This window comes from Acipenser ruthenus, chromosome 11, assembly GCF_902713425.1.
Source record: "Acipenser ruthenus chromosome 11, fAciRut3.2 maternal haplotype, whole genome shotgun sequence".
Taxonomy (NCBI): Eukaryota; Metazoa; Chordata; class Actinopteri; order Acipenseriformes; family Acipenseridae; genus Acipenser; species Acipenser ruthenus.
Window position 1 is genome coordinate 7,026,218 of NC_081199.1, and position 26,709 is coordinate 7,052,926.

The 26,709-nt window shown below is 40.3% G+C and overlaps 1 protein-coding gene across 2 annotated transcripts; it reads left to right on the plus strand.

The window, feature by feature from the left end:
• Nucleotides 1-781: 781 nt before the first annotated feature.
• Nucleotides 782-25,549, plus strand: LOC117426123 (stromelysin-3-like). Of its 2 annotated transcripts, none has more exons than XM_059033159.1 (8): nucleotides 782-980; nucleotides 8,928-9,190; nucleotides 13,908-14,051; nucleotides 17,004-17,137; nucleotides 17,582-17,835; nucleotides 19,557-19,761; nucleotides 22,325-22,585; nucleotides 23,092-25,549. In XM_059033159.1, exons 1-8 carry the CDS (start codon nucleotides 873-875, stop codon nucleotides 23,220-23,222), a joined length of 1,500 nt encoding a protein of 499 aa, XP_058889142.1. In that variant the 5' UTR covers nucleotides 782-872; the 3' UTR covers nucleotides 23,223-25,549. The 2 variants fall into 2 exon arrangements, with proteins under 2 accessions (XP_058889142.1, XP_058889143.1); XM_059033160.1 differs by having other exon boundaries at nucleotides 17,582-17,799.
• Nucleotides 25,550-26,709: the final 1,160 nt, after the last annotated feature.

Genomic DNA, 26,709 nt, shown 5'->3' on the forward strand with positions numbered 1-26,709 from the left:
AGAAAACTGTAGCCTACCCTGCATAACTATTGTGCGCTGTGCCATGGAAAACCCCATCCACTCCCGATCCCCCGTCTCTTATCAATTCTCAATGCATTACTCAGCGGTGCTTGAGACAAAGAGTGCCAGCACACAAGACAGTAAATGCAATCACTGCACTCAGTAATTATTGAAGGTTAGCCGCTGGAATGCAATAACCTACACATTCCAAACCATACTTAAAAACAGTGGATATTAGAGTGAAGCAACACAAAGAGATAACTTTGATTGAACGATTAATTTACAATACTTCTGTAAAACCAGCATGTTTTTTTTTTATCGCCTGGGCAATGAACTATTAAAAGTTACTGTACCAAGCAGACCTGTTGTACATAACATTTCTTCCTGTTGTTAGATGCCACAGTACACGTTGGAAGAACACGCAAACTACATTCACAGATAAACCAAGCTAATTCACATTCACAAAATGTCGGAAGAACTTGTGCATAATAATAATAATAATAATAATAATAATAATAATAATAATAATAATAATAATAATAATAATAACCACCTATTTCCAAACTATAATATATATATATATATATATATATATATATATATATATATATATATATATATATATATTTTTTTTTTTTTTTTTAAATAAGCCGTTGTCGTGGAGCAGCAAAGTGTTTCAAAAAAGTCACGTGGCAGCCGAAGTTGTCACTCAGCCCATAAAAAGTGTCATTTGAAGAAAGAGAACAAAGGAATCGCAGACGCTATAAAAGGCTCTTCAGGACATCCCTCTTCAGCTCAGTGGCTCCTAAGCAGGCTTCTCACCCGCATAGTCAGATCGCAGCCAGAGCAGCGCTGCTCACTCGAGTGAAAGGATGAAGGTCTCTGCTCGGCTTCTGTCAAGTGTTTTCGCCTTGCATTTCATTTGCATTCATTCCGTGCCAATACCAGAGTGGAAGAACAGCAGGCACAAAGCACTGCCGGTGAGTGAAAGACAGTATTTCAGAAATCTTTTCCAGTCCCAACAATTCCAGATGCCGCCGCTAACTAGAGTGTTATAGCTTTGCACTAAGTGCATTGTAAAAAGTTATTCAGATAGGAATATGCTTATTTGATCTGGCGTTGTGTTTTATTTCTACATTTTAAATCTATTTTGTAGCATTACGGGAAAAAAAGAACAACTTCTTGCGGTCCTATTTTGTGCACTGATGTCGTTTGTATTAATATTTCTAGCAGGTATTGCTTCAGGGCAATATACTTGTTGTTTTACTTATTCAGCAATCTAAACAGATACATACCTGCTGCAATTGAACTTGGTGTGCAGGGAACTGAAGCAAAATATTTAAGTTGCTGTAATTGGCCACTTGCAAGAATGGACCACTTACATTGGTATTATTATCGTTATGCCAAACATTTCACACATACCACATTCTGACAGAACAAGTAAAAATGATGAAGAAATAACCGGAATGAAAGACTGGTGGTATCAGCTAAGGGTGCAGCACAATGCTAATGACGTGTTATACCGCTGATTAAATGGCTTATTATACTGTACAAAGAGTAAAGTGCTGTGCAATACAAAGGTACTAGGCATTCATATGTTTACTTGTTTTCTTAAAACAAACAAACCTCAACCCTAGCAACAAGTCGCCTATGCCTACAACAAAACTTGCTATTTTGTGCGCACACAGGTTAACGTGTATAATCGTCTATATTTTGGACTCCGCTTGTGATTTTCTTCATCCTGTGTTGGAAATGGGTTGGGGGTGACAGCGGGACAAACATAAGCACAGTATTTAGTAGAGTGTAACTGCTGTTCTCTGGCTGAGATGTCAAAGTTAACATCTCGCCACAAAGACTCTGACAATGACTGAAACGCTTGTGTTTGAGTTTCTTTTAAGCATAACTGTCTCGCTGTTCTCCGCATCACCGTAACCTCATACGATGGGATTAAAACGGGTTTCCTTCTGATGTGTACACGTTAATAGAGGCAAGTGGGTACTGTAATTAGGTTAGCGTGCAGAATAGGGGTTATGTCAGTTCATTCTCTTCAAATAAAACAAACACAAAACTAAATCGTGCAACTTCAGCGTTTTCTTTTTACTTGGAGCTGGGTCTGCTATTAAATCCTCATTCTGTGGTGCAAGTGATTTGTTTGTGAATGCTGACCGGGGATCTGTAGGATGCAGGCAGGGGCATGTTTGCTGAGGTATTTTCTGGAAGATGCATTGAAAGACTTATTTGCTGAAATAAAGATATAGAACAGAACCAGAGGGATTGCTGTCCCTCATCAGGCCAGGGATAATACCTGCAGTTAAAGCTTGTCATTCCAGCAACATCGGATACTCTCTGCTTATTACCTGCGCATGTGCCTCGGGTTATTAAGTAACCAAAGATGGGAAGCAGATATTTTGTGTTGTTGAGCTTTGTTTGCATTATCATGAAATTCAATCCAGAATTGAAATAATCCTCAACCAGCATTTTTCTCAAAGATGGGGCACAAATGCCCCCCTAACAGGTTTGGCCAATAGATAAACAAAACTGTAGTACCACACTGTGGGTTTGATCCATGACCAGCGCATATACTGCAGCCTGCTTTTTTCAAGAGCCTGTAAACCACATGTAATTCACATGTAATATGAGAACCACATGTCAACCACACAGGGACTGCATCAGTAATTAGAATTCTAATTGTACCCTGACAAGGCATGAAGGGTATGTCTCCTGCCACAAGATGTTATGTAAAACAGGTGTCATAAATTGATTTATAGTCATTGAATGATGTAGTGGTTAAGTAATGCCAGTATTTTCAATATATGAACATGTTGTTGAGATTACCTTATCAGAAGTATTGTGTGAAGTGGTAATCCATTTCAGTACCATTGCTCCATATGTACAGCTTTGGCCAAAAGTTTAGCATCACCTAGAATTTTAGGATTGAGACATCATTTAAAAAAAAAAAAAAAAAAAAATTATATGAACATAAATTAGATATTTTATTTAACATTATTGTATAAGTCTACTGGAAGACATAATAGTAGTACAGTATTTTATGTTACATTTCTAAATGTCACATTTTTTAAATTTTGTGTTTTTTCATGGAAAACTCCAAAGCGGTATGTTATTCAATATGTTAATATAACATTATTCAGCAGTTTTCATTTGACTTTATAAAGCAAAATTAGTTAATTCTATAGGGTGATGCAAAACATTTGGCCATAGCTGTAGCACCAATGTGCCAGTGTACTGAATAAGGACCACTTTGCCACAATTATTTGCTCAGCATCCTGCATTCTTGTCATGAAACGTGTGCCACAAAGCAGATAGCCTGTGTGGGGTGGGCGTGTTCTCGATTACATTTACCTAATATGCAAGCGGCATATAACACAATCTCTGCAGGAATGAGGAGAATTTAGCGTTTTGCTGATTAAGATCTGGCTGATTCACAGACTGTGGATGCTGTTTTAACTGTAAACAAAGCCTCCAGTATCTTCCTTATTCCAGCTCTCCACCGGGGTCTGTTTCGAGAGAGATTGGATCAGGTGAGAGGAGTGGCATTGGAAGTGATATCTTGCTGTGTGAGGATTAACAGGTTAACAGGCAGCGCTGGCAGGGGAGCTCCGAGCGAGAGAGATTGGATCAGGTGAGAGAAGTGGCATTGGAAGTGATATCTTGCTGTGTGACGATTAACAGGTTAACAGGAAACGCTGGCAGGGGAGCTCATGCATTAGGAAGGGGTGCTGCATCTCTGGACAAAGGGGACTGAAAGATTTGAGGAAATGCCTTGATTTACATCTTTGTTTGGGGTGTTTTGTGATGATACAAAGAGAAGACAGTCACAGGCGAAACTGAGTTTATTTCCTAAGATAAAGCACTATATCTTCTGTTGTTATTATTATTATTATTATTATTATTATTATTATTATTATTATTATTATTATTATTATTATTATAAATTAGGAAATATTTAATGAGACCACTTTAAGTTTCCCAGACTTCCCAGCTGTAGTTTTCATCATGCAAGGTTTTGCTTTCAAAGTTTTTTAAAAAAAACCCAATATTTAATACTGCATATCTGTTTGATTTCTGGAAATCAAAAACGCAACTATAAACTACACCATTATATTATAATGAGGTGCAAGAATCAAGCATTCATTTCCTTATGCATGTATGGCATTCTTGCTAAGCCAACATTTTGAGTAAATGCTGTGATCTTCAAACTGCTTGGTTCCTTCGAAGACGCCAAGCATACTTCAGACTGATATTGAAATCAAATTGAGTGCAGGGGAGCATTGTTTTAATCTACTCATATAAGAAATGATTTGGAAAGGTTGGGGCTGGATGCTGAATCCACGCAAAGTAGGATAAGTTCCACTGTTCATCATCAAAGAGAGAATTGTGAGGGACTGCCAATAGAGAGGTATTTATACAGGGCCCTTGTGTAGGCATGTTGAATTCACACATGCACAACATTGCTTTTTCATACATTTATAACCACAATATCCAGGCTTCCTGATGGGCTAGACAGCTAACCTGACAAACTTTGATTTATAGGACTGTTTGTGGGTGCTCAGTTGGCAGGTGCTTCCAGCTGCAAGACTGCATAATGTATTGATGTTCCATGAATGAATACTGTTGTCTCAAAAGAACAGACTTTGCTGCAGGTCCACCCCTAACCTCCCCGAAGGAACTGGAGTCTTTAATCATTGAGGAAAGATCACGGTCACTCCGGAACAATCAAACACTTAAGTTGTCACATCATTGCCCTGACCGCGCACCATTAGCCATCAAAGCTTGTGATATCTTCTGTCTTGCTGCTTGTGCCCGAACCTGTTTTGCAACATGCATCTTTTATATATTACAGAGTAAATGATAGAGGTGCATCGCAAATTATTCAGCCATTCGAGGGACTGACAATTTGTGTGTGATATATGAAGCCAGTTTTGTGTCCATGTATCATTCATAATATAATAAGATTCTGTCTGTCGCTTTTAGGTGGCATGCTGTGCACAGTGTATTAAAGTTCACGTAACAACATGCATCCTCAAAGCTACAAAACCCTGGAGTTTATCACCTGGAGGCAGGTGGGGTGGGGCGTCTGTCAGGTAATAAATTCTACTGCAAGAACAAAAGCTGCTCCTCCAGCAGCTCTCCAAGACACCTTGAACTGAAGCACTTTTGTGTCTGCCGAGAAATCCAGTCATAAATTAGACTTCAGATATTCCATGTTGAAGGTAGGAGAGAGGGATACAGTGGCAGTCACTAATTCACCCCTTTACTAATGGTGTAAATCTGACTTATTGATGGAGTAAGACTAATAATAATAATAATAATAATAATAATAATAATAATAATAATAATAATAATAATCAATGCACACAGTTACTGTATGTAAAGTCTTCTTCAAGGATAATCTACAAGAAGGAGTGAGCTGTCGAAGCTAACCAAGCTCACACTTACGTCTTGGTTACTAGTATTAAAGGTCACAAGTTCATCGAGTGTCTGTTTTGAAGAAATTGTTTTAAATCTCCGTACTATACCGCTTCTGGAAAAGCTGCATTTGATTTTCTTATCTTTTTGTAATACAGGAATGTTTGCTTGCATGAAGTTGAAAGCTTGCAGGGAAATTAAGTATTTAGCTTCAGGGTAATGCCAAGGTCAAGTTATTGCTCAAGACTTGAACCATTTGCCGTTCTGCCACTGTGTCTTTATTATTCATGTGCTGTGCAGACCTGACACTGACTGTCATAGCTGAAAGAAGAAGCTAGAAATATCAGCAGCACTGCTGGGAATCCACAGCTTACCTACAGACAGTTGCTGACTCTCAGTCAAGTAAGAAACATAAGAACAAGAAAGTTTACAAACGAGAGGGGGCCATTCGGCCATTCCAGGATCTCATCAAGCAGCTTCTTGAAGGATCCCAGGGGGTCAGCTTCAAGTTCAGTTCAGTAGTGTCAACCATTGAAGCCAGGTAATATATAGGAGATGCTGAGAAATGCCTGTACTGGTGCTTCTTACTAAATAGATGTAGAACTATGGGTTTACAATGTTTCTTTGTTTCTTTTGTCCTTCTGTTTCCTCACTGACACTAATATCAAAATGTCATATGCATCACAGTATGTAGGTAACACAATGTACTTTCTATGGTGTGTAATATAGTAAGAAGATCAAATATCATTAAAGATCAAGTCCAGTTAAGTTTAGAGTAATGCGAAAAGGTATAAAAAAAAGAGCTCTGTACAGTAGCTGGTATGTTCTGAAAAATCTGTCTTACAGATGTGCACGCTGAATATGGCTCTGCGCTCAAATCCAGTGATAAATCTCCATTACAACAACATTGTACTTGCAATGCATGTTAAGCACTGTAGATGAGCTGAGATGATGTCAATAGGAATGACTGTCATGCCTGTATGTACGTGGTGTGTTTGTAATTTGCCAGTGCCCTCTGGGACGACTAGAGATCATTGCAGTCACTGCTAAACAGCTCAAATAAATAAATACAGTACGGTATATTGAAGGCGAAACCCATTTGAGAGCAGTGGTTTCACTCACTTTCCATACTCACATTTTGTGAGACACCATCTCAAGCTGATTGGTTTTAAAAAGAACACATTCTCTTCTGCACTTTTCAACTTTGTTCTTTTAGAATTCAGCAATCCCCTTTTTTTTTCAAGAACTACCGATGAAATACTTTTTTTTGTTCTTGGAGAAATTGTGTAAATGCAGGTGTAATTGTTTGCGCAAATAGGCATATCCTTGTTCTGAACAGTCTTGAAATGCAGTAGATTTAGTGTGTAGACCACAGCATTACCAGCTGTGACATCACAATGAATTGAAACAAAGAGCGTATCAGGACCACACTGCCACATACTGTATGGAACTTCTGCACAGTTCTGCAGTGTGTATTGGAATAGCATTGCAACACCATGTGTATATCAACATGTGTTATACTGTTATCACTGTACTGTACAGTAGTTAACCTTGTTCTACCATTGTCCACCTTTAGTACACCATTGTAGTGCCATTGAAGATAGTTTGGGAAGGCAATGGAACATGCTGTAGTTTAAACCTGTGTAACGTGCTATCTATTAGCTACTGTACCTCTTTATTTTTCATTACTGTGGATGACTCACAGAAATAGTGTTTTCCCTTGACCATGTAATGTAAAACTGTTGCGAAATAAAAATTAAAAATTCCTGTTTTTTTTTCCTAAGTGCACTCCCTCCCTCTTTAAAATCCAGTCCTAATTACTGTGTCTCACATGATACATATTTACTTGACTGTTACAAAAAAACAAAGAAAAGAGCTTTTATGTACAGATGAATTGCTGAGACACCTTCCAGGGGGTGTAGGTTCATGGATTAAAACTGTGAGGCAAGTCAAAACACTTAACAAAGGGGGCAGATCCAGCACTTGTTTGTACAATTCTTTCTGAGCCTGGGCTCTGTGCCATACACAGAGCCGTGGGACCTACTGGAAGACAGTTTTGTAGATGCAAGGCATGGGGTCTGTCTGATTGATCTATACAGTGGCAATCCTCATACTTTACTAGTAAAGACTATAGAGTCTACTGCCAGACGAGGAACAACCCTGTTGTCTGCAGTTCCATAATGTATCGACCCTCTGAAACTCCAGTTGACATAAAAATTCAAATTTTAGAGAGGCTAACTGCCCACAGAGTCTGTACTCTGGACTGTCCCAGTAGAGTTGTCACAACCAAAGAAGAAAGCTTGCTGACCCCCTCTTCCTTCTCTTCTTAAAGCTGCATTATAGTACCTGTTGCTGTGGCTCTTTCTAGTGTGCTCCTCCTCCTCCTCCCCATCTCTTCTCCTTTCGCTCAGTCTCAGTGGCTTGCTATGCTACTGTGCGTACCGCTGTTGAGGCCCAAAGACTGTACCAAACCTCCCACTGTCATGTGAGTGAGGTAGAGTAGAGCGGGCTCTACATCAAGGTCTACCCTCCTTTATGCATGATTGAATGTGTTTATTGGATAGATCTATATGCTTGGGCATTACTGTTTAGAGCTTATGCTACTTGATTTGTCCTGCCCCTGATTGAATCATTTGTTATTTATTTATAACTTTAGGGTTTAACTTGAAGGGCTGATCATCACAGTGGGGTAAATGTATTGGGGGGGGGGGGGGGGGGGGCTTAACTATTGCTAAAAGAAATGGGACATTTTAAACCTTGTGAAGATGCCAAGGTTTTCATGATAAGTAATGTTGTTTCTCTTACATCCACTGTGTAAGTGATTCCCTTTGTGAAACGATGCTAGTCAGCTACTGGAATTGCATTCTCTTCTGAGAGGATACTAAATTACAGCTGTTACATTTTCCACTGGGGAGCGGATATGTGTTGAAAGTCCAACAAAGTTTCCGAAGCTTTACAGATGCTGTACAGTAAACAACAATAAATCAACACTGACTTCACCCGCTCTGGACGCTAAAGTGGATTTTATTCGGTTTGTTTTCTTTCCTAGTCAATTTGCAAAAGTATTTCCTTAAAATTCTGCAAAGGAAATTGACTGTGATAATTAATGCTGGGTTATCAGGGCCTTGCAAGCTCAGCATTGTTGAGGAATTCCAGGGGAAAGCGAGCCAAAAGTATTGTCTTTCAGTAAAACTGTATAAGCACTCTTTGTGTGTTTGTGAAGGAAAATCCAGGTTCTCCGCTCCCTTTCAGCTTTAAGGAGTGCCAAGCAATGTTTTAAAATCCATTATAGAGTCAAGTCTATAGCAAAAATCACACGTTGTAGTTCAGACTCACTCCAGTGATCTAGCTGCATGCAACCAGACCATGTGACCTACAGGTGCATTTGAAATACTGAAGCTAATAGGATAGTTATCCGTGGCTCCTGTAGAGTTGGGCTTTTATAAGAGAAGACTATTGTTGCGTTGAATATTCTGTTTGATTCTCTTGGTTTAACTCAGGGATGGCTGCAGAAGTTTGATTTCTACAATGTGAAGAAAGGAAGCAGGCAGTTCCACACTCAGGACACTGTGAAGGAGGTGTTGACGGGGAACAGCAGCCTTGCTGGTCTACTCCAGCATGGGAACGCCTCTGACTTGTGGAAGCGGCCGCGCTGTGGCGTTCCTGACTACCCCCTACAGAAGGGCATGCATGGCAAGCTGCACCGGCAGAAGAGATTCGTGCTGTTCGGAGGACGCTGGGAGAAGACTGACCTGACTTACAAGTAAACATGTCAGCCTTTTACAGAAACGCTGTTACGCCATATTTGTAAAACCCTATCTAACACCATTCAGTATGTCTTTTTGTCCTCCGCCACAGTGATATAGTGGTGGCGCTCATTCATTTTAAAAGAACTGCTGTATGATATGTCTGCCTGTCTGTCTAACTACACTGTATGTCACACTTACATTTTTTTCTTATCAAATTGTCTAGAGATTTGGTTATGTCATTTTTTTTTAGCACAAGCTTTTGAGAGTCTGGGGTAAATGGAGGAACCTGTCTCTCCGTCCGTATGTTGATCTGCTTGTTCAGGATACAGATAATAACACGGCTGGTATCCTTGAAAACTGTTTTGACTGTTCAAAGAGAGTTTATTCTCAAAACAACTGGTCCTTCTCATGGTCCGCTTTCCATATGTGCTATTCCCAGCCTGTGCTTTTGCTAATCAGTATGATGGTGACAGGTCAGCTTTAATGTGGGGATAGTCTGGAAATGGGCAGCGGCAGCAATAGCAGAACATTTCCACAATGCGCAGCTGGACTGCAGCGAAAGGACAAGGTCACACGGTCCTTGAGTCTGCTCCCATGCTATTAAACACCTGCCCTAGATCAGTGGAACTGGAACTAGCATTTATATAGCGGCTTTCATCCACAAAGGATACAAAAAGCACTTAACAAACACTCATTGCACAGCCACTGAAGTGAAGCCACCTCTGGTGTGGAGGGAACCCAGCCCTCATTCACAGTGTACTTTCCATTTACCTGCCTGTCCTGTGGTGTGCTGGATATCCAGCCAGGCATATGGAAAGTATGGGTTTATTACCACCACAAAGCCCACCCTGGAGAGATCACACTGAAACACACAGCACACTGTCCTGGAGAGGGTGGGACTGTGGGGTTCCAGTTTAAAGGGTCATTGGACACCTCAATCCATCGCTGAAGATTGAAATAGATGATCACAGATTGTAAGTACCACACTATAGAGCTTTTCATTCATTCTTTAAGAAACTACTCAATATGGAGAGCACAGTTTCTTGAAAGAGACCGTTTCTTCAAGTTATTATAATGTTTTTGGCTGCTGCTGACAATATAAAGAGGGGCTGCACACTATGCAGGCATCAAAAGGAGCCAACATAGATTGCTCTCTAATGATTATAGACAGAAAAAAAGGAAAGCAGAGAAATGAAAGAAACATTATGGCTCCATCATGCTGAGCCCTTTTTACAGCCAATGTAATTAATTATTCCACAGTTTAGACCGCCCAGGCTACTGTTGGTTACAGAGAGGACATTTTCTTTATTCTTCTGCCAGAGAGTTGTAAAGATGTGAACCCCAGAAAGGAGCTTGCCCCCAATTTCTTTGTGCTTCCCCTTTCCACAAAAACCCAGTGCAAAAAAGGCATCTCCACTGTGACCTAACTTTTAAAAAACAAATAGGATTCTTAATGTATGCAATTATGTAAGTTTCATATATTTATAAAGGTGGAAGCTTACACAAAATTGAAAGCAAATCGAAATCTTTAACTTTGGCAGAGTTTTTTGTATACAAAACAAAACATGCAACCACACCTCCCACTCGTCCTGTAGACACATCTGCTTGGAAATACCTTTTATTGCACTCAGTCATTCACGTCCCGCTTTATCACTTCTGGTACATTATCAGTCTGGTAAAGCTCACAACTTAGCCCTGGTTTCCAGAATTTGAAAACTGGGAAACTTTTATTTCATGGAAAAGTTATAACACTGCAATGGTTACTTATAAGAACACATACTCCTGCCGTGTCTAGGCTGGTAAGTGGATTGAGGAGCTTGTGGGCTGCTTTTGGGATAAAAGGTTCAGAGAAGCATTTTATATAGGATCTCATTCCGGTCAGAACTGAGTGAAAAGCAAGGAGATACAGAGATGGAATGTTGCAATTGTCTATATCATAAAGAGTCTTGGTAATCTGCTTTACTACAGTACTGACACCTGTATGTTTATTTTACTTGCACATCCTTGTTTTACCTGTGTCTCCATCCTCAACCATTTTCAATTGAAGCCCTCAGTTAATGCAAAGTAACATCTACTGTGCTCATATTGCTGCATAGCATTGTACAGTTCCGGGTTTCACTTTAAGCTTAATTAATTCATACCTGAGCCTAATTAGACATATCGTGGAAGCCATAGGCTTGAGTGTGACAAATTGAGTGTAATGTTAAAGCCTGCATGTTACTTTCATACTATATTTTGAAGTAGATGCAGGCACATTTTTTGAATAAAGAATAAAACATTTGTAATGTTATAAAACTAGAAAGAACCAGTTCAGTTGCAGGTAAAAGCAGTTATTGTACCGTTTAATTAATGTTATTCTTCTCCTAAAAATATCCTTTAACTTAACACTTCCTCGTGTTTATATGTGCTCTTAAATGGCTTTTCTTAAATATATTTGTTTTGTTTAAATATGTGTTTCGGCATTTGCACTTTTTCTTAACAAGTAGTCTGCTCTGTAAAAACAGCCCTGTTCACCAGTGTGGGCCAGGCACTGCCGACTCTGAATAGACCATTGTGTGGGAGAGTAGTTTCATGTGAGTTTTGTTCTGCTGTTGTCAATGAAAGCTCCTTTCTTTGTGCCAGATAGGCTGTTGAAAACAATTCCGACTAAACCACAGGCTCTCGAGATTAATAATTGTGGTGGTAACTGTGTCCCTACATGTATCTCTCTAAAGCACTGCGGTCTCCCAGATTCAGCAACCTGGCATCCTTGTCTGGACTTGCTGGGATTCACAGCAGTATGCGATTTGAGAAGGGAAAGCTGTCCCTGTTGTTTTTCCCCTTGGTAATTATAAAGCTGTCTATAAAACTAGTATGTCAGTAACTCACAAATCCCCTGACACAGTCTTAATTAGAAAATCTGAGAAATCACGAGATCTGAATCTGCACATGTAAGTATGGATGACATCTGAATCCGTGGTGTGTACATGTAAGTATGGATGACATCTGAATCCGCAGTGTGTACATGTAAGTATGGATGACATGCTTTCAGACAGGCATCTTCATATCCCCACAATCCGATTCCAGATACTCCCACAAACTTGGCTGAAAAACTCTCTTTACAAATGTATACGGTTTGCCCTCAATAATTAGCCCCGATGTTTTTAGCTTGAATGCATTCGTACAGACATACTTCCTAAAGGGTCATTACTCTAGACCAGAGTATCTGCTGATCTGTCAGGAATCCTTTCATCATTATCATTATGGTCACCCTCGTTGAGTAATAGCCGGCACTAACCCAGCGCTGCCTCGTATTTACTAAACAAACATGTATTATACAAGGGATCTAATGAGCCTTGAGCTTTTAACTTTTTGAAAATGATAGGCTTGTCTTTAAACACTGTGTTTTGTATAAACGTTTGCCACCTTGACATGTTACTTATAGTGCTATCCAATGCTTTATGAATATGGACCTAGAAGGGCTCAGATTCATAGCGGAAACAAAACCTTTCTTTCTAGTCTTGGGGGCTCTGAATGGCTAAATTGTGTCTGCTAATACAATACCATTACTGTGCAAGGTTGTGTTTCCTTCTGTTTTCTGTAAAGGTTCTATTATAGTATTATATCAGTTAAAGCTGTTCAATTCAGTGTGCTTGACCCTTATTGTATTTAATCCCGGAGAGTCTCGGTGTTTCTCTGCTGTAACCTGCCTGTCTAACTGGGTGGCAGAGGGATTAGTTCCTGCTGAAAAAGCAACAGCTCCTCAACTAAACAGAGGGTACACCTGGGTTTCACAACAGCGGATTATTATTGCCACTGTAATTGAAAAAGCCTTGACCTTGTGAAGCAATTCAACAGACCTGCTTTGGAGCCTGCACTCCGGCAAAACAGGTTTTCGAATAGCACTATTACTATAGTATTGAATAATTTATATTAAACAAGACCCCATAAGTTAGTACCGTATATGACTCCTGCACATACATGTGCAAATCAAATATATCACATTTACATTTTCGGGAATATTTTGGTATGGCATTCCTTAGAATACGTTCTTGAGTGAATCCCAGTGGATAACTGTTTAAGTCATTTCAGGCTACCATGATCTTATCTGTCAAATCATACAGGTCCTGTATACTCTAAGCTCATAGTAAAGCCTGAAGAATCCTTCACTGCTATGCAATGGTATTCTTCTCTGTTATCATGGTACGAAAAGTGTGTAAATGACTCAAATCAAACCAAAAGACAGGATGTCTGTATTAGGACCAGTGATAACCTGAAAACGAAGCCATGTCTTGCCATTCTGTATAGAGACACTTGCTTGATGTGTTGCTTCCCAATCTCTGTATCATAATGGCAAAACACTGTTCTTGTCTGAAGGGTTTTGACACCTGTCAGTCTGTAATAGGAAATGGATAACACGTTAAAACAAATGATCTTGACAATGGCAGCATACGTTGCGCTGCTGGGCAATGGTAACACAGAGACAGCTACAATGATACAAGGCTGCCATTGATAGAATGGTACAGCAGTGGTAATATATTTGGTATGATACTGGTAATCAGTTACACCTACAATATCCATGCTAACATATTAAAATGAAATGTTTGTTTCTCGATTCTATTGTATTTGCATGGGATGTCCTGCCGAGTGTCAATGTACTTTATGTGCTGCTGTGGACAAAGTTCTTCCCTCCCATTACCTCTCACCTCCTATTCGGCAGGCACTAGATGCACACTGTGTTCTGTTTTTTAGGATCATGCGTTTTCCATGGCAGATGAGCAAAGCGAAGGTGCAGCAGATTCTCACGGAGGCCCTGAAGGTTTGGAGTGACGTCACGCCTCTGACTTTCACAGAAATTAGCGAAGGAAGGGCGGACATTATCATTGATTTCACAAGGTAAATAAAAATAAAACCAAGCAGAGTTAGAAGGATGCCATGTGGGAATTAGATTTTACTTAGCAGGGAGAATACTGTAAATGAAACAGGAGCTGAACCATCTGACATGACAGTCTGTGTCCATACAGAACAGTGGCAATGGTTCTTTGGTAAGAGGTGATGGTAACACAAGAGAACTTATGATATTAGCCATTGGTAAACACTGGTTACATTTGTATATTTTGACATGCAGTAGCAATGGAATCCCAAAGGTAGAAACAATACATCCATCCATTGTAGTTCCATGGTACAGATATTGGTATAGAAGTGCTGCTGTATAATCTGTCCTGGATCAGAAATGTAATGCTTTGAAGTTTTAACTTCTTAAGATAACTCCAAGCCAAATATAGTTCCTTGACTTTAAAAAAAAATAAAAACTGCAAAAGCCATCTTATCTGCTTGTTATACAGTAAGTGCAGAGCTTTCAAAGCTGTTTAAATGTAGTGTGTATGCAATTAGCAAATAAAAATGCACCCTTAACAATCAGCTGTGAACGTTATCACCAGTCCGGAGGGGCTTGGTTTCCCTTTATGAAACGGTGATTGCCAGCCATCAATAAAGACACACCCTGGCCCTGGTCCAGCCAGCACACATGAACGGATCCCAGGGGTTCCTAGCGGAGGTATTTCCAGCTTGTGGTCGGCGGTTTTAGACGCAAATAAAGCTACACCTGAGGAGTTCAAGGGTTTAATGGTTTTGGTCAAGACACGGTTGACTTGAGTCATAAACATTCACCCAATGCAATAAACCATGTTGTTAAATTAAAGGTGAAGTACCCAATATAGTATAAAAAAGTAACAACTTTCTTAAAATAAATATCTAAGGAATGTGATCCCTTTACAGAGCTTGGAGGTGTCTATAACCTCTAACAGCTGCAAGTAGTAAAGGAGCCTGCCTTGTTGGCTCACATTCAATTTCACAATTCAGTTCAATTTGAATTATGGTGCTGCTGTCTTTATAGCGCCTTTTACAGAAAGTACCAAGTAACATGTGATAACACAGAAATAAAATGTGATGAAAGTTGATTTCTGTGCTATTTGATAAAAAAGATAAGGATCGGCATGAATAAAATGCAGTGCTAGAGATAGTGGCAAGCCGGTTTCAAGAGGAGAACCACTCCTTGTCACTCCAGGTCTGGATGTGAACAAGGTTCTGTAAATGGGAAGCAAACCCAGCACCCAGCGAACTGGAAAATTAAAAAATCCTTAAACAGATGTGCATTAAGGACTGTACTGTATCTGTTGCCTTCTAGCTAGTTCAGCCCTAATTCTGCCCTAAATTACCATATAAAATTGCAAAAAAACAATATAACCCACCTCCTGGAGCTGGCTTATGTGCATGTGTGCGTGCGTGCGAGCATACCGTGCGCGCTGTATTGTGTGTTGGTCAGTGAAGGCGAATGCCCAGCCTGGCATTAGTGTTTGTGGTTAGTATTGTTTTGTTTAAATCTTTATTTTGGCCCTGTTTGTTTGTTCCATTTTTATTTAATTTTTTTGTTTCTTTAACAGCACTTTAAAACTGCAGCTTTCTGTCTCAGGGTCTAATTCCTGCTGGTAGCCAGCCTGGGTTGTGGTGCTACCCTGTCACAATTACCTACTACGATTTTCTTGTTGTCACTTTAGCCTGAAAAAAACCCTCTTGTCATCCAATGCTTGTTGTACTAGTTTGGTGTACATTTCTTATTTGCCAACTGGAAATAATTGGCATTCTGCCCGCCTTAGCACTCCCCAGTGGTCAGCATTCTCAATATCCAAACCCGCCTCTATCGCTAGAGGTAACAGGTTTAATACTATTTAGATCCTTACAGTCGCCCTCACCCCTGTACAGTATATGAAAAGGCTGCAGCAACTTTCAATCACCTAACAGTCATATCTGAATGCAGTATGATGGACTTCAGTATTTTCCACTACAGTGTGACTTATTTTCCTAAATCCTTTGTGAATTCATTTTTTATATGGGAGGAACAAAAAACATTGGTATGCATAGTTAATGCACAAATTACGATCCCTCAATCACTTGGCACCTACTCCCTGAAGAGTGCCCAGCTTTCTATGTGGTTTTATGAAGATGTCTCTAGACTACTGGCAAGCTGAAAACCGACAAACAGCAGTGTTTTTCTTATTAGTTTTTTTTTCTCTGAAATACCTTTCCACCCGCTCCACGTTAACATAGTTTGGCTGCCTTTGCCTTTGTCAGCAAATGGACAAAGACTGCCGCACGTGTTCTTGCATGCCTGCAGGATGTTGATAACAGAGTCAGAAGTGGATAAGGAGAAACTCACTGCTGCAAAGTATGTATCACCCAGCACTGCTGTTTCATAGCAGGTCACTTACACGACCACCATTGTTTTTCAGCTGATCCCCTGGACCTGTGCCTGCTCTTGGTGAGACTGCATGGTCAATTTCACCTGGAGAGCATTCTGTGATAAAAGCAGCCCAAACGCTTTCAGAGAAACTGTAATTTGTGAAGCCGTGTAATGCATCATTGACTGAAACAGCTTAAAAACAACTGGGAACAGCATCTGATCATATGTGCCTCATGCACTGTGGTTTATAACTCGTTTCCCTTGGGATCAGTCTCACGACTGTGGCGAAACTCACATCACAATTCCCTCTAATTACTAAAGCCTTTGAAAAATTACTGTAGCAGCACTAAGAATATACCAGGTTTAAAAATGTATGACTGATGCCACAATTCAGCATGAATACCTCAACACCAGCGTTGCAAGTTGTATTTAACAACAGTGGATCTAAATCCACCATAATGTAAAGCTCTTTCAGAAGGTGGTCAATAAACACATACAAAATGTATAGGATTAATATGGATCTGTCACTGTTAAATAGACCCAAAAGAGTTTAGAATAATCCAAAACTGTTGGGACATTTCTTTGAGTTAACCCTTCTGTCTTGTCAGGTACTGGCATGGAGACAACCTCCCCTTTGATGGCCCTGGTGGGATTCTGGCCCATGCCTTCTTCCCCAGGACGCATAGGGAAGGAGACGTCCACTTCGACTATGACGAGACCTGGACAGTTGGGAACAACATGGGTAAGTGCAGGGCGGGGGAGCCTTCTGTAATAGGACAGGTCATTATGGTGCCTAGAAATGGAGGTTATTAGAGATCGTGGCTAATCCATTACAGATGATGACACAGCATGGGAAAGTGGCCGAGAAACCCCAAGTGTGTCCAGAAGCAATCCAATGCTAACTTTCATCTTGAACTGGATGAAATCTGACCGGCTTTTAATGGTAAAGGAATAGAAGGCACTTAGGGCCCAGGTAGGTGGTTTTGAACAAAACAATATTCCTTGATCACCAACTATATTTTAATTTTGAAACTTACTGCATATTATAAAGATATATGCGGTGTGTGGTGTGACTGGTACCGTTCCTGTCAGGAATACAAAGTGCCCCTGGAGCTCCTGGTCTGGGGCTGCTGAGCAATGCTTTGGATCTGTGAAAATGACCTCTTCTTCTTCTCTCCTGTGCCAGGTACAGACCTCCTTCAGGTGGCGGCTCACGAGTTTGGCCACGTTCTGGGGCTGCAGCATTCCCTGGAGCCGGGTGCAGTGATGTCACCCTTCTACAGCTTCTCATACCCACTGATGCTGAGCGAGGACGACAAGCGTGGGATCCAGTACCTGTACGGCCTGCCTCCCCACCCGGCCCCGCCCCAAACCACCACTGAGACCAATGAGATCATCCTAGCAGTGAGTACTGACACGTCCACTCAACACTTCAACCAGGTAATCAGTAGATCAGTTCAATTAAATTGAGTCCCCTTTCAGCTTCTGGCAATGAGTTCTTACACAGCTTACAAACAATTCAGATATAATCTATATAGGATTTGAAACAGTCGCAACAGGGATCAGAGATAGCAGCTTAGTCCTATTACTTCAGCTAATGAGGAGATCAGCACAGTCAATTGTACAAGCCCAATGAGATTTACTGTAGCTGAGAAAAAGTGACCACCCTTTGCCTTCAAAACAGGATCAATTCTTTTAGGTACACTTGCAAAGTTTTTGAAGGAACTCGGCAGGTAGGTTGGCCCAAACATCTTGGAGAACTAACCACAGTTCTTCTGTGGATTTAGGCAGCCTCAGTTGCTTCTCTCTCTTTATGTAATCCCAGACAGACTCGATGATGTTGAGATCAGGGCTCTGTGGGGGCCATACCATCACTTCCAGGACTCCTTGTTCTTCTTTACGCTGAAGATAGTTTTTAATGACTTTTGCTGTATGTTTGGGGTCGTTGTCATGCTGCAGAATAAATTTGGGGCCAATCAGATGCCTCCCTGATGGTATTGCATGATGGATAAGTATCTGCCTGTACTTCTCAGCATTGAGGAGACCATTAATTCTGACCAAATCCCCAACTCCATTTGCAGAAATGCAGCCCCAAACTTGCAAGGAACCTCCACCATGCTTCACTGTTGCCTGCAGACACTCATTCGTGTACCGCTGTCCAGCCCTTCGGCGAACAAACTGCCTTCTGCTACAGCCAAATATTTCAAATTTTGACTCATCAGTCCAGAGCACCTGCTGCCATTTTTCTGCACCCCAGTTCCTGTGTTCTCGTGCATAGTTGAGTCGCTTGGCCTTGTTTCCACGTCGGAGGTATGGCTTTTTGGCCGCAAGTCTTCCATGAAGGCCACTTCAGACCAGACTTCTCCGGACAGTAGATGGGTGTACCAGGGTCCCACTGTTTTCTGCCAATTCTGAGCTGATGGCACTGCTGGACATCTTCCGATTGCGAAGGGAAGTAAGCATGATGTGTCTTTCATCTGCTGCAGTAAGTTTCCGTGGCCGACCACTGCGTCTACGGTCCTCAACGTTGCCCGTTTCTTTGTGCTTCTTCAAAAGAGCTTGGACAGCACATCTGGAAACCCCTGTCTGCCTTGAAATTTCTGCCTGGGAGAGACCTTGCTGATGCAGTATAAGTACCTTGTGTCTTGTTGCTGTGCTCAGTCTTGCCATGGTGTATGACTTTTGACAGTAAATTGTCTTCAGCAACCTCACCTTGTTAGCTGAGTTTGGCTGTTCCTCACCCAGTTGTATTCCTCCTACACAGCTGTTTCTGTTTCAGTTAATGATTGTGTTTCAACCTACATATTGAATTGATGATCTTTAGCACCTGTTTGGTATAATTGTTTAATCATACACCTGAATATATGCCTACAAAATCCCTGACTTTGTGCAAGTGTACCTAGAAGAATTGATGCTGTTTTGAAGGCAAAGGGTGGTCACACCAAACATGGATTTGATTTAGATTTTTCTTCTGTTCACTCACTTTGCATTTAGTTAATTGATAAATATAATCTATTAACATGTCTATTTTTGAAAGCATTCTTACTTTACAGCATTTTTTCACACCTGTCTAAAACTTTTGCACAGTACTGTATATATATACTGATGAAACTGCCACCCCACTCATTAATATGGAAAGCGCTCTTTTGCCCTCTCTGCAGCCGGACGCCTGTGAGACTAACTTTGACGCAGTGTCGATGATCCGGGGCGAGCTCTTCTTCTTCAGGTCGCGCTACGTGTGGCGCATCAGGAACGGGCGGCTGCAGGAGGGCTACCCTGCGCTGGCATCGCGTCACTGGAGGGGCATTCCGGAGCACATCGACGCTGCCTTTGAAGACGGGTCTGGGAATATCTGGTTCTTTCAAGGTGGGCGAGGAGGAGGAGGAGGAGTGAGCTTGCAGTGGGTTTAAGGTTGTCTTAGGAGAACAAGATCAGGCTGGTTGTTTCACTTAAGAAATGCGGTACTGTTGAGTGAGGGAAGCTTTCAACAAAACTTGCTTATGTTTATATGAACACTGCAAACCACACAGGACAATAGGACTTATTGGTTTATTTCTTAAAGAAACCAGAGGCATGCCAAGGCTTTGTTACTTTCTTAAACATTTTGTTTTTCTACTTCTTTGTCAAAGCATCACCTGTTGATCTTCCAGCGATTCACTGTAATTTCCTTGCCAGTGATTTTCTTTGAAATTGTACGCATAGTAGGTTGGTTTAGGGTGTTAAAGTGGCATATATGCTTATTTACTTTCATTAGAAAAACAGGGAGGGGAATTGTACAGCTTTTAACCAGGCTTTACACTTCTAAACTTCTACTGTTTGCGCTCTGTGCCAGGCCTTCTCACCCAGGGTGGCCTTATTAAGAACCCATTTTTCAGCTAGACTGAGCCCTTTTAGTCAGTTTAATTGCTATAAGGGATTTTGAGAACTTTACAACCTGGAAACTCAATTCCTGTTTTTCCATATGCAGTAACTTTGAGAAAGAGTCCAGCAGGATCGGATCAGAACACTTCACGTGTTAAACTTTTAACATTGTAAATTGACATAATAATGTTCCCATTCTTGTGCTATGCATTGAGTACAGAGTTGTGTTCCACAGTTTCCCATGCTTCCCATGGTTTATTGTCATACGTGCTCTGTCTTTCAACATGAAGCAAAATTAGTTAATTCTATAGGGTGTATGCAAAACGTTTGGCCATATCTGTGGAGAAGGCCATTTCATTTTAAAATGGTCTGCGATTATTATTATTATTATTATTATTATTATTATTATTATTATTATTATTATTATTATTATTATTATTATTATTATTATTGTTGTTATTATTATTATTATTTGGGGGATAAAACATGCTCCTGTTCTTCCTCTGTTTGACTCGCTTGCAGACTGTGGATCAGTTCTGGTAACAGCTTCTCCTGCTAGAGGGGAAGCATGCTAAGTGAAATCCATGCAGTGTATGGAGCTTCCTTCATGTTCAAGTTGAAGTTCTATGTCTGATACGTTCAGTGTGCCCCTCTGCACCAGGATCACTGTCATCTGGTTCCAATACAGAACTCTACACTGGCCACTGTAACTAATGCATAACCTCTTTAATCTGAAAGTTGCAGTGGGTGCAGGAAGCCTTGCAGATTGATGACATGGCAATGTTATTGTTTAAATCAGGACAGACAACAATGGCAGAACTGATTGGGGGTTAAGGGGTTAAATGGTAGCATTTGTTTCTCATCACTTATATAAGAATACAGGGTTGACAGATCTAACATTGACACTGCACTTGACCTTTAACCAAAGAATAACACGGGCATCAACAAATGCACTGAAACACATTCTCCTCAGTAACACAGTGCTGCTTAATAACTGAGCTTGTCGCCCTCTTCTGGACAAGTGAAGTGTGCCATGTACACTGGGGAAAACAGATCAAGGTAAAGTGATACCAGGGCAGGGTTGAGCAGTTTTAAATTAGTAACTAGCAGATAGAACTTCTTCTTTCAATACACTTCCAATATGACTTTCCTTCAGTCTTAGAACACAATCTATTACATAGCCTTTGGTAATTTGACCAATTAAACTTGCAATGCAAACCTACAGAAATATTTTGTCATTCATGTATGTACAATACTGTATACCAGTTGTATTCTATTTTAATGTTTACTGTTATACTTTGAAATGAGTTGGCATCTCACCCATTGAATTGAATGAAATGGTAAGGGCTGGACGTGAACCACCAAGCATACGGTTCAAAGACAAATGCCTTATATTTAAATATACCATTTTATTTGAAGGTAACACTTGAAAGTAATGCATTCAAATGGAATATCACAGGACTCATATTGGAACAGCATATAGAGTGCGTAGGAAATCATATTGTTAAAAATAAAAAAAAATCCAATTTTTAACTTGGTAGCATTCACACCATTGAGATGTGCATGCTTTGTTCAGCTGGAATAAACTGTACCTGTGTGTGGCTGTGTCTGCTGTCTGGGCAGGTACAGTGAATGGCTGTGGGGCTCCCCTGACCCGGACAGCCAGCTGCACTTCATTAGTGATAGGCATGCCTGGACCTGACACTGTCTTTCCCAGCCTCTAGGGAGGGGGTCTGTCTGGGACCCTCTAGCAGGTTCAGATTTTCTGATTAGCATTTGCTGTTACATCCCCATAGAGGCCAAGGTCATCAAAAAGAGTGTGATTTATAATAAAATTAAATTAAAAAAATTTAGAAGCAAGTTTTTAAATACGTAATTAGGTCAAGGGAACTGAATTGATTGGGGTAGTCTTGATTGTAGTCTTGAAATCTTAAAAGGAGTTGACAACCCTAGCTAATACTTTAGGGCAGCACAGAAACGAGGACCAGAGGACACAGTTGGAAATGAAGTGGAGACTTAGAAGGGGGTGGTTCTCATGTGTTAACTCTTGTTGCTTGTTTGCCCTCAGGTCATAGCTACTGGATCTACGATGGGGAAAGGCAGGTTTCAGGGCCTAACTCGGTGCAAAGCCTGGGGCTGCCGGTCTCCGATATCCAGGCAGCTCTGATGTGGGGCCCCGAGAAGAACAAGAAGATTTACTTATTCAAGAGCAGCAGCTACTGGCGCTTCAACCCTGCCGTGGAGCGTGTGGACGAGGTGTACCCACGCAGCATCCTGGACTGGAGGGGAATCCCCATGGATATCGATGCAGCCTTCCAGGACAGCTATGGTAAACATCTCTCTCCCAGCTTCAGTTTCACCCTCCTCCATTTATCTAGCTTCACAGTTAATACCATGGGCCATGTTCACAAAACATTTACCACCATGCTAAATTAACACATGTTGTTCTGAAAAGAAAACAAACCACTGATGTTAAAAGCGTCAAATAAATCTCTAAGGCTCACAGGTTCATTTAAGAGCTTCAGTTGTTTCTTGCTAGTTCTGTAACATTGCCAGTTTGAATTTTGCTTCTGAATGGTGAAAAGCTTGGCGGGTAAATGCTTTGTGAATATGGCCCTAAACAATTAGAAAGGTCATGAGAGTAAATCATCTTCTTTATAAAAATGTAATGACTGAGTTACTTGGAGGCAAACAATAAGCTATCAGTAGCAAGAAACCACATTTATGTTGGTTAAGAGTCAACTTAGTCCAGAAGACAGATGTTTTGGCTAGTGCCTTCATACTGATAAGTTCTTATCAACTGGTTTCAAAGTATTACCCTTTGTTTCTCTACAGGGTATGCCCACTTTCTTCAGGGCAGCCAGTACTGGAAGTTTGACCCAGTGGCTGTGAAGGCACTAGAGGGATACCCTCGCCTGATTGGACAGGATTTCTTCGGTTGCCGTGGCTCACCTAACAACTACTGATAAGAACATCTCAAGAGATGTCCTGAGAGACTGACATTTTATAACAAATGGGTACTAGTATTAGTCTTTGAATCTTTCCCTAAATGACCTAAAGTGACCTGTTTCATTGGGGGGGCATTGTCAATACTGGATTGAGACCCATCTTATTTGTGACAGGCCAGCACCCAAGGACTGCTTTTCATCTGCTACATCTGGCAATAAGTTACCCTTACTGGTACTTATAAAAAGGGTGAAGCTGATATAACAATACCCTACAACTCAAGGTGCTTAATTCATTTGGAAAAAACATTCATCCTTTTTTAAAAAATCTGTACAACTGCTTAAAATCTTTGAGGCAAAAATAAACACAACATTTTTGTGGAAAGAAAAAAATAAGAAAGAAAGGCACAGAAATACATCTAAAACATATCCCCAAACTTCATTTGAAGCTTGGACATTAACTCTTCCAGCCTCTTTGTTCACTCAGGGAACAAGTTCTCTTTCAGTCATACCTGATTGTAGCCCTCAGACTTCTGCTGTCCTCATAGTCATCTCTCAGGAACCAAAACTGCATTGAACTCAGAGGGCTACAAACTGTCTGGGTACCATAGTCCTGAAAACAGGACTCTGACCCCACAATTAGACTGAAAGGTCCTAGATATAACATGGCAGACCTCAACCCCTGGAGTGGTATATGATACAGCAGTATTACCTTTAGGCTTGCTGCCATTAACTAGGGGCCTATTTTACTCTACAGTACAACTGCCAACCGATTTGGAAAAAATCATGCAGTTATTACAGATATTTTCTAGCAATCAGATGTGATTTAGTAAGGGCATATATATTTTATAATACAGTACTGTACTTTTTATGGCAACTGCAAACAATGCATGTTTTACAAAGTGCTTCTGTGTCCCTTTCTTTACGGTAACATACCTTATTAGCAGTGATGGAAAAAAGAAATGTTGTGACCAAGGCAAAAGCTTAAAAACATTGCCTCCTTTGTATGCAGGGTCTCTTTTAAAGAAACTCTAAATTAAACAGCATACAGTTGAGCAATGAAGGACAGACAGCTGCTGTTGTATTGCAGTATACAGTACATTGTTATCCACCATTAAAGTTAATGATCTTGAAAATAAATTGAATTGTTTAATGGCACGCAAATAAAATAGGGTTCACATTTAATCTGTACAACATCAGGCGCAGGAGTGATCTGCATTCAAATAGCCAAGCATGTAGCTGTACTTCAAATGTCTTTAAATGTCGTCAAAGGACTTCAAATGTAGCAAACATTTTAAAACATGAACTGGATCGTGTGGCCTAAATGCAATGCAATGCTTTTGGTCAGTCCACTGTGATTGTTTACTTGCAAGCATCCCTCACTATTATTAAAGTCTGGAATGGCATCTGAATTATGTAAACACTGTCACTGTAGGGAAATGGAAAGGGTTTAAACAAGCCTACTGTATGTAGTGCTTGTATAGTTACGCAGTACAACTCAACATCATGAGGCGAGGAAGTTGCTATGATACTACATTCATATAAATAATATGTGTAGTAATGGTATTATACATTGGTCTAATTCTTCTTGTTTAGTAAGTGCAGCTCTTGCTGTGATTGAACTCCCTAATAAGGTTCTCCAGAGTGACTGTCTGTTTCTCTTGTTCCTGTGACTGATCCAGTACAGGTGCAAGCATGGCAGAACCCATTGTTACTCAGGTGAGCTCTCTGAGGTCCAGATGCAGGGGAGAGCAGCATTGGAACCATCCCCTGTCCTCAGACCTCTAGAGGTTATTATTAGTGGTACAGTATATCAGTGCTGGACACTGGTCCGTTATTTTCTAAAATGTTTTTGTTTTTGTAACATAAGGCATGGGCCCCTATTCACAATTCATTTATCTCGTGTGTTATTTAAAGACTGATCTTTTTTTAAAAAAAAAAAACGTGTTTCAATAATAAAAAGATTTGTCAAAACAGACTTAAACCATTATTTGAGTAACTCCTGAGTTAACACTTTGTGAAAGGGTCCATGGTGTGATGTCATCATTACTTATATATTTGGGGTACAGTCGCTTGTTTTTGTTTTGTTTTTTAGCACTGGTAGTTTCCTATAGACCCATAGCACATAGTAACACAGTAACTGTGCATTAGTAGTATTCATTCACTGGTATTGTAGCCAAAGATACTCCATAGAAATGTATCTTTGTTGTAACTGAATCATCGGTATGTTTTCCCATGATTTGTTTTTTATAACCAGAACATCATATTTACTATGTAAATAGATACTTCTGTTACATTTTGTACAATATTTTTGTTACAATAAAACCTGCTTTCCCAATACAAATTTGGATTTTCAGTGGTTTTGTATTATTACTATTGGTTTGTTTTGTTTGCTAAATGTTCAGTTAAGTATTGCCCTGGGTTATAATTCACTTACTGACAACATATAGGCTACCTTTATGAGGTCTGAAGTCACAGTACTACGGAGGGTTGTGATATAGAACGATTGTCCAATTCAAGCTACACTGAAGATGCACAGGGGGAGGACAGTTTATTAGGACTACAAGAACAAAAGTAAGAACATCGTCAAATAACTTTATGAAAGGAACAAAAACCCACAGGACAAGTTATGCTTGCAATTAAATCGGATGTAGTCATCAGCTGAGTTGACTTTGGAAGGTGATACAGCAACTGGTACGGAAATCAACAAACACTCTAAAAAGTGTTTACTTCAGTCTTCAATGATCTGCAACCAAAAAACGAAGTACTATAATTCAAGGCACATTAAACGCGCACAAGTTGTATGTTTCTCAGTTTGGTAATGTTACATTACTTTGTTTTTTGGTTGTAGCTTAATAAAACTGACAGGTGCATTATGCTTGTTTTTACATTATTATTATTATTATTATTATTATTATTATTATTATTATTATTACATGAATTTAATGAAGATTAGCGTAAACTCTTTGAAAAAAATGCCACACAGTATCTTGCGAGTTGATGATAAACAGCTGTGGAAGTAACAACTTATCGGAAGGCGGTTACAAAGTATAGTGATGTTGATGGTATCTCAAACATGGAGGGCCACAACAACACAAACGGCGCCTCACTCATAACGCTGGTATTTTAATAAGGGTAAAAACATTTAAAATAAAACTTCTGGTCTCCCAACATTCAAAACGTAAACATCCCTCAATGATTTATTTGCATAACTGACGATTCACCTGGCCAAACACCACAGCTCTCATGTGGTCTACTCCCATTGGTCCGCTGAACACGACGGCGCTTTTTGTATGGCTGACATTTCCTTCACGTGGAGGCTCTTTACAGCTTGGTCCTGCATCTCTGGTCAGGCCCTACCCTTTTTCTTTACTCTGAATGGTCAAAACTTTTATCAATCAATGCACTCACCCCTTAGGTCCTAACATGATTGGTTTAGAGAGAAATAATTGTACGCCCACAATATTTTGTCTTTCTTGTCCACGCGATTGGTTATCTGAGAGCCGAG